We start from the raw sequence: 8,646 nt of genomic DNA, 5'->3' as shown, positions 1-8,646 counted from the left end.
GTGTTTGATGAACACCAGTTTCCCTTAAAAAATGGACAGTTCAAACCCTCTCTGCCACAAGAAGAAGGCTCTATACCCCAAACTCAATCAGCTCCAATCATTCCTCTTCTAAGAACACTTGCAGCCCCAACATTAGCTCCAACAGATAACCTACAAGAAAACCCCAATGATACCTCACATACACCAACTCCTATTCAGCCCAACCTCACCAACTCTCCTTCTCCACAACGACCAACCTCAACTCACCACATTCAAAACTCTAATCCTAACCCATCATTCACAACAAACACCCAATCTCACCTCTTTCCCTATACCATCAGCACCATCAGCCACACCAATCCCAATCCCTATCTCAGACCTTGAAATTGTTCTCCCTCTAGCAGAGGAACCCCTGCCTGCACCACAAAATATTCATCCCATGGTCACAAGAAGTAAGAATGGAGTGTTTAAGCCTAGGGTCTTCAGTGCTCAACTTGAACCGAGATCAGTAAGAGATGCCTTAATAAATCCAGCCTGGAAGGCTGCCATGGATGCAGAATACAATGCTCTACTCCAAAACCATACTTGGAAGCTAGTTCCCTTACCAAAAGGAAGAGAAGCAGTAGGCAGCAGGTGGGTATTTCGTGTTAAGTATAACTCCGATTGCAGCCTCCAAAAATACAAAGCCAAGTTGGTGGCACAGGACTTTTCACAAAGGCCAGGCTTCGATTTCACTGAGACATACAGCCCTGTTGTCAAACCCACCTCGATTCGAATTGTGCTTACCTTGGCCTTAAGTAGAAGTTGGACAATCATACAGCTGGACTTGAACAATGCATTCCTCCATGGTGATTTAACTGAAGATGTATACATGAGGCAACCAAGAGGCTATGAACAAGGAGATGGTCAGTTAGTATGCAAACTCATGAAGGCACTCTATGGCCTGAAGCAGGCACCAAGGGCCTGGTACCACAAGTTCTCTACTACCCTGCAACACCTTGGATTTAGAGCTATAAAATTTGATGTATCTGTTTTTGTCAGTTTCAAACAAAACTCTATAATGTTTGTGCTTGTATATGTGGACGACATAATAATTACAGGGGATTCAAAAGAGGCAATTGACCAAGTGATTCAGCAACTAAATCACAAATTTGCTCTCAAATATTTGGGAGATTTACACTACTTCCTTGGAATTTAAGTAACTAAGACCAATGTTGGTGGTCTAATCCTGTCTCAAGAAAAGTATGTTAAAGACTTACTCAAAAAAGCAGATATGGAAAACTGCAAACCCTGCCACACACCTCTTCCATCCTCAGTCAAATTCTCTGCCTTTGGTGGTTCAGTCTTTCACAATCCAAAGCTTTACAGGTCAGTTGTAGGGAGCCTACAGTACCTCACAGTCACTCGGCCAGAGCTATCTTACTGTGTTGGGAGACTTTCACAATTTATGCACACACCTCTGGATGAGCATTGGAAGTTGGTAAGGAGGGTGCTAAGATACATCAGTGACACAGCAAGCTTCGGGTTACATTTACACAGAACAAGCACTCACAACATTGCAGCATACAGTGACTCGGACTGGGGAGGTGATCCAGATGATAGAAAATCAACCGGAGGGTTTTGTGTCTTTCTTGGAAAAAATTTGGTGTCGTGGAGCTCAAAGAAACAAGGAGCTGTTGCAAGGTCCAGCACTGAAGCAGAATATAGAGCTATGGCTGATTTAGTTGCTGAGTTGATCTGGATAAAAAATCTCATGATTGAACTAAGAAATCCACTTCAAGCATCTCCCTCAATATACTGTGACAACCTTAGTGCAGTATTGCTAGCGGCAAACCCAATTTTACACTCAAAGTCAAAGCATTTCGAGACTGATTTACACTTTGTTAGGGACTATGTTACCAAACAAGCTGTTCAAGTCACTCATGTGCCTGGAACTGTGCAATTGGCTGATGTGCTAACAAAATCACTGCCAAGTGCTGCTTTTCTGGAGTCAAGAACAAAGCCAATGGTAGAAGACCTAGAACAATACAAATCCAAATCCCCCTCTATTAGATTCAAAGAAGAATATTCGAGACAAGTGAACTCAGAACAGTATGAGAAAGTAGAAACCAAAAACAGCAGCAGTAACAGCAGGAGTCATAACAGCAAGATAACTAATGAGTCAAATGAATCTGTGAGCACCAGAAAGGAGGTTGAACAGCAAGGGTCATGATAGAGTAAGCCAAGAGAAAGGTAGTTAGCTAGCCTTAGCCTTCAGTAAAGCTCAGCTCACACATACATACACAGTTAGTTGTTAGCTTAGTTAGTTGGTTAGCTTAGCAAGTTGATTCTGTTAGCTCAGTTTGTTAAGTTTGTTAAACACGTGTGGTTTACAATAATGGGTAACAGCTATGTGCTATAAGTTACACTACTGAACCCATGTGATTTCACTTTTTCACTTTACTCTTTCAATCTTCAAAACTGAAAGTGCAGACTTCATTCTTCTTTCACTCTGCAACTCCTTCTTCCCTAATCTTCTTTGAATCTGATACCATTTCAAAGAGAAAAAAAAACAACCAATAAAAACTATCAATCTCTTTCAATATTGCCATCAAGAATTGGCAGCCCAAGGTTGTTTTGTTAAAAACAATAAAGTATGAAAGTAAAACATACAACCATATCATGAAACATCAAATTAACAAAAGATCAGATTCTTAATCAAGACCTCCATACCTTCCTAATATATCATTTTTTTTACCAATTCTCACGCTATTAGAATCGTTGCTGTCAATAATAAACAACATGTCGTAGACAAATCAGAGTAAATAATAAGTGATTTATGTGATGTTAACGTAGCTGGTGCATGCAGAATCTTGATTAAAAATCTTTTGCTAATTAGATATTTCATGATATAGTTGTATGTTTTGTTTTTATAAAACTAACCTTGGAGTTGCCAATTCTTAATGGCAACGCTGAAAGAGATTGGTAGCATTCATTGGTTGTTTCTTTTCCTCTCTTTTGGATTGAATTGTATTTAATCACAAAAAAAAATAATTGTTATCAATTGTGAAATTATCTTTATCTTTTTCATTATAAAAATTTCTATGTCATCTCATAAAACTGCGTGTTCCAAAGAGCTAATAAACCGATACGTAGAAGATTATATTTGTAACAGAATGATTTGGTTACCCCAAGTGGTAGATTTGGAATTAAGGGACTTCTATCATTTTCATATGGCTCTATCTTTGGTCTAAATTTATTATAACAATGCTAGAGAACCAAGAGGGTACCAACAAAAAATTAGCCAAATGTTTTTTGGTGAATTCAAAACTTTTATATAGATGGTGCTTATGCTAGATATTAGGATGTTCTTTTATATATTTTATAAAATTTTTTATATATTTTATAAATTTTTTTATATATTAAGAATCGGGATTGTTGGAAGTTCCGTGATTCCCGCCTCTATTTCTCCAACATATCATTCAGAATTTTAATTTGTAGTGAAAAGTAATTAATATCAAATATTATAAATTAAAAACAAATAAAATTAATTAAATATAATTATAAATTAGTTAAATTGTTTACTTTTTGACTGATTACCTCTTAGTTCCATATACTTTTCCAATTTATTATGAAAGCAAAAAGCAGCCAGTAAGATTGTAGATTCTCCAAGTGATTGATCTCAAAATAAACTCTTTTTCACTTTCCGTATTTTCAAACAACATACTTTAATTTCTAGCCTCTACATATATTTGTGTTATTTGTGGGCAGCATTATTGATCCTACTCATCAACACATGATAAGTTTGAGCCAAATTTCTAATATAGAGTAATGGTGTTACGAAATTATTATTTAATCACTTTCTAAAATCTTAAATATTGAATAAAATAGGTTTGCAATAAAAATATATGAAGTTTAATTAATTATATCTCGGTGCTTGCCATCTCTCACTAATTAATTTGGTTGCATTATTGATTAGATTAATCAGATTAATTTTATTCTTTTTATTTTTATTTATAAAGATTTTTAAGTGAGTTGAAAAGAAAAGATTGAATTAAAGAACCGTTTTTAAATTTGAATAAATAAATTATACAAAAATCTGGTTTAGGAAATAATTTCTGATTTTATCTCGTAAATGCATAACAAAATTGAAACAGTAAAAGAAGAGAGTAGAAGAATAGTAACGTTTCGACATATTTTAGTTCGGCCATGATGATCTACTTCTAATTTTCATCATAACAAATTAACGATAAAATTTTTACTATAATCAAATTGAATTACAACCACTAATACTAAGAGTCTCACACTCTTGCAAATCACTTAAACTATTTCAAGTTTAGTAAATCCTCTAGGTATTAACTCAATCTAGTTAACGGTAACTAAGTATATTCTAACCGGCACACTTTCGAATACAAACACTCAAATGATTGAATTTTGGTTTTTGAATGAACTCCTTTTTTTGTCTTTTTTTTTATCTTTTAAATTGATCTTAATTCTAGACACAAGAGAATAAGAACACATTCAATATGATAACGGAATAGGCTTGTATATCAAATCAGATTTTACTTCAATTGTTGCCTTCTTTCTTGTCTTTGTTCTTCTTATATAGAGATTAATATACTCTTCTTTAAGGTTGATATAATTTCTTTTTTCACAAAACTAGTCGTAGCACCAATTATGCTTATGGCTATTGGCATTAAGGAGAAAATCTTTCCATCTTTATTCCTCAAGTTCGAATACAGTAGTTCCTTATGAATATGATCTAATTTTAGAGTGTATTATTTATTGTCTTGATTGTGCATATTTTTTTTAACTTGACTTAGATATCATCTTTGATTAATTCTTATAATACTCATCATAATAATTAGTTATAATAGGAAATAATTAATTATGTTTATCATCATAAAATACAAAATTAATTATTAACTCAACAATTTAAAAGATATTAAAATTTAGGTAAATTCAACGCCAATTATTTTAGTTGAATTAAATCGTTACTTTTAGATTCTTTGAACGTTTATACAAAAAATACTTAAATATCTTTCACTAAAATTGTTTATATAGACAATCAATCTAAAATTAACTGTATCAATTATTTAAAATAAGCAGTATTTATTGTTAAAAAAATTATAAAATTTTATCTCAGTTAATTTAGATATGTGAACTAAAAATTAGTAGAACATCTAATTAAGACCATAAATCAGATAAAAAGTAAATATGTGGTGAAAAATAAAAAAATCCAAAAATATTATATATAAAATAATAAAAAAAAATCTGTCTTTAACAATATTATATATTGCATGTGACACTATTTCAATGCCCATATAAACAATTTCGATCATCACTTTGCATTACATTTAATTTCCCCTCTTCAATTCCTTCCTTCTCTCCCTTCATCTCACACTCTTTTCAATTCGTACTTTCTCTCTTTCTTTAATAGTTTAGCTACCACCACTACTTTCTAGTAAGATAAAAGGGCATCAGTACTAATTCAGTAATTCCTTTACCATGCTGCATTAACCATTATACAAGCATGCAAATATCTTAGCATGGATAAAAAGATTCTTACACTTTTGAGTAAACATATCAGACAATGAACTTGAGAATAGACTGCTTTCACGAGAGGCAGCATTGGCAACAATCTTGTTCCCAATGAAACCATACGAGCTAGATGTCGGCTGCATACGCACATCAGTCCATGATCTTGGATGATAGTTAAGTAACTCCTTGGAATCCTTCAGCACATCTGCAATGCCTTCTTTACCACCGAAACGTGTGCTTCCTGTGCCTTCGGAAGATAACCCAGTCTGCGACATCGGCAAGCCTGTTTTTGCATTCATTCCACGGGGTGATGAAGCATTCAAAATGCTGCCAGGTGATGCTGTGATCTCACTCTTTCCTGAAAATTTCATCAACTTTAGTTTATATTGAAACAACCTATATTTATTTGTTTGGAAGATGAGCTGGTTGTTTACACAACACATAAATCAACACTCAACAAACAAATGCATGTAGAGATGGATATTACATTATTTACCTTAAAAATTAGCATAAAAAATAACAGTGAAATCTTAAGAGTAAACATACCAAAAACGCATACATGAGCTTCAATATAACAAATTGAAACATATATATAAAGATATCATAATTAATAATCATAGTTTTGCAACAATTAAAGCGTTTAAAGGATGGCATCATAAATTATACATGCATTACGAAGCATTAATAAAGGTTGCAGCAATTAGGTTTTCGGAACAAACTGAAACAATAGTATCAATTGTAAGCTAGAGTCAAATACTCAATAAACATACTTGCAACATTGGAAAGTTATCATTGTCTTATCCAGTAATTCATAGCAAACGAAAGACAGATATAGGTTAGACAAGCATACTAGCATTCAACAACAAGTGAAAGATATACTAGTTTTAGAGTATAGAGCAATTACTTGTGTTAAGGATATTTCACAACTACATTTATAATCATGCATTCCAAATGCAACAAAACAATTATAAGAATTTGAAACAGAAAGTGAGAGAAATGTTACTTTTTAAGTCCCAAAAGGGAGTTTCAATCAAAACCCCAATGGCATCATCTAAAGCATAAGATTCTAAACCCAAATACAAAACTGTTCATGCAACCTCTACGTACAAAAAATTAGTTAGTAGATACTCAGGGCAACAACGATAGAATTTAACTACACGAAACAGAACAATAACTTGTGTAGGACTATTAACAAATGATGAGTTGATAGGACCTAACCTTGCGGGTATCGCTCGTGAATAGATTTTTGCTTCCGTAATCCAGGATTCTTCTGCTCATACAAAATTCCACACACTTTTAGAAAAACCAACAATAGTTCAAAAGGGCAATATCATCAAGATCAGACATAATTTTATCAACCTTTTGGAAACTAGTGCCAAAGTTCTTAAATTTATATGATAAAATTTAAGAACACCAAAGTGAGAGAGTGAGGATAATCCTCACCTCTGGAGGAAAGGAGATGTCGTCGTAAAAGTGAGACAAGGTCGAAACGCCCCTCTGGTTCATTACTTCAAAAGGCATCCTTCAGCTGAGAATCCAGAAAATCCACAATCTCACTTACTAGCCCCTATCATCTGCTAGAAAATTTAAGGTCATTTGCTATACACAAAGGAAATGACATATAACAATGAATATACAAAACCAATCCACATAGAAAAATCTAACCCCATTTCAAACCCACTAAAAAAATACCAGCCATCATAACTCTAAGAACAAAACCAACCCCAAAACTGAAGAATCAAAGAAAGGTAACAAAAAGGGGACTACTTTAAACTCTTAGAGGTGCTACATGAATTACAGCTTAAAAAGGGAAAATCAAAGATATCAAACCAGAAACAGTAGCATCTACCACTGAACAGTACCAGATGGAACAACAGCAAAGGATGAATAATATATTAGAAGAAAAAAACTATCAGAAACATCGTTGCTCACCTACCAACAACCTAACACAGCCTAGAAATTCGGCTGCAAAAAAGATAAAATTTATGAAAAATGGACAAAATCATCCACCAGAATTGAAAAAAAAAAAGCGCTAGAAGGAGTGAAAAGAATTTACATGAAAAATAAAATAAAAAAGACCCGAAACAAACGCAGATCAAGACCGAAGGGTAAGAAATTCAATTTTTTTCAACAACAGTCTAATCTAACAGATCAAAAAGAAGAACACAAAGGAGGTTCTAATCTGAGCAAGAAATCATATCCACTGGCACCAAAGACAAAGATAATTCAAAAAAATTCAAAATCTATTCGGACTTAAACAAACAGATACCAGTTTCAACGAAAATTCTCACCTTTGATAAAAAAAAATTTCAACACAAAAACCAAACCCCAAGAAAACAACTTTTTTTTTATCTCTTCCTTCAAGCTCAGGAAAATGGAATTGAATCTTTGGAGAGGGTCCTAGAAGCTTATATAGAGCAAGAGATCTCTGTAGAAACCCTCTTCGCTTTTGTTGTTTACTGCATTGCCTCGGTGTACACCCCTTCACCGCCCGAAAAAGCGGGGTCAAGATGAAGGAAGTAACGTAAACATTAACACCAAAAATTGTTGGTTTCTGCCGAACGAATTCTGAAATATTTTCTTTCCTATGTAATAATAACAACACCAAGCGAAAACAAGGAAAATGGAAAAAAGTGATGTAATCCAAAATTCGAAGCTCGAATCGGAAAAAATGGAGATTCCGGCAACCGCGGAGCGGAATTCCGGCGAGATTTTGCACTCGCCGGTTGCCCTCTCTGGTTTTTTGGGGAAAAAATAATAAAAATTTGTTCTCAAACAACGCAACAATACAGAGTTTGAGTCTTTCTGACAGAGAAAGAGAGAGAAGAAAAGGGTGTTAGTTGGCTTTAAAAATATTGAATTAAAATTAAATTAAACAAAGACAAAAATCTTTGAAACTATATATTAGGAAGAGAAAAACTAGCAACAGGATATATAGGATGGTGTTTTAGATTTTCTGTAATAGTAATTATAATTATCGTTATTTTAATTTTATTGAATTGATGTTATAAAAAACTTATCTTGCAGAAATAATTATGTAAAAGAAAGAATAAGTATAATTAGATTATTATATAAAAGAATTTATATATTAATGTATTAAAATTAATTTTTTAATTATTAGTCAATTATTATAATTGTTAAGAATTT

General features: G+C 33.3%; 1 protein-coding gene across 1 annotated transcript; it reads right to left on the bottom strand.

Annotated features, from left to right (window-relative positions):
• Positions 1-5,191: 5,191 nt before the first annotated feature.
• On the bottom strand, positions 5,192-8,405 carry LOC112773056 (protein MEI2-like 1). Its single transcript, XM_025818095.3, has 4 exons — positions 7,791-8,405; positions 6,943-7,073; positions 6,718-6,769; positions 5,192-5,857 (listed from the first exon to the last, which is right to left on the bottom strand). The coding sequence occupies exons 2-4, from the start codon at positions 7,018-7,020 to the stop codon at positions 5,475-5,477; spliced, it is 513 nt and encodes a 170-aa protein (XP_025673880.1). The 5' UTR covers positions 7,021-7,073; positions 7,791-8,405; the 3' UTR covers positions 5,192-5,474.
• Between the last annotated feature and the right edge of the window lie 241 nt (positions 8,406-8,646).

This window comes from Arachis hypogaea, chromosome 18 (assembly GCF_003086295.3).
Source record: "Arachis hypogaea cultivar Tifrunner chromosome 18, arahy.Tifrunner.gnm2.J5K5, whole genome shotgun sequence".
NCBI lineage: Eukaryota > Viridiplantae > Streptophyta > Magnoliopsida > Fabales > Fabaceae > Arachis > Arachis hypogaea.
This window is presented reverse-complemented; position numbering and strand designations above follow the sequence as displayed.

Bases quoted from the DNA above. Each gene is read 5' to 3' on its own strand.
- LOC112773056 (XM_025818095.3), bottom strand. From the start codon at position 7,020: ATGCCTTTTGAAGTAATGAACCAGAGGGGCGTTTCGACCTTGTCTCAC. The intron at 6,770-6,942 runs GTGAGGATTATC...TTGTATGAGCAG, and splicing joins ACATCTCCTTTCCTCCAGAG to AAGAATCCTGGATTACGGAA. The intron at 5,858-6,717 runs GTTAGGTCCTAT...TGAAATTTTCAG, and splicing joins TCACGAGCGATACCCGCAAG to GAAAGAGTGAGATCACAGCA.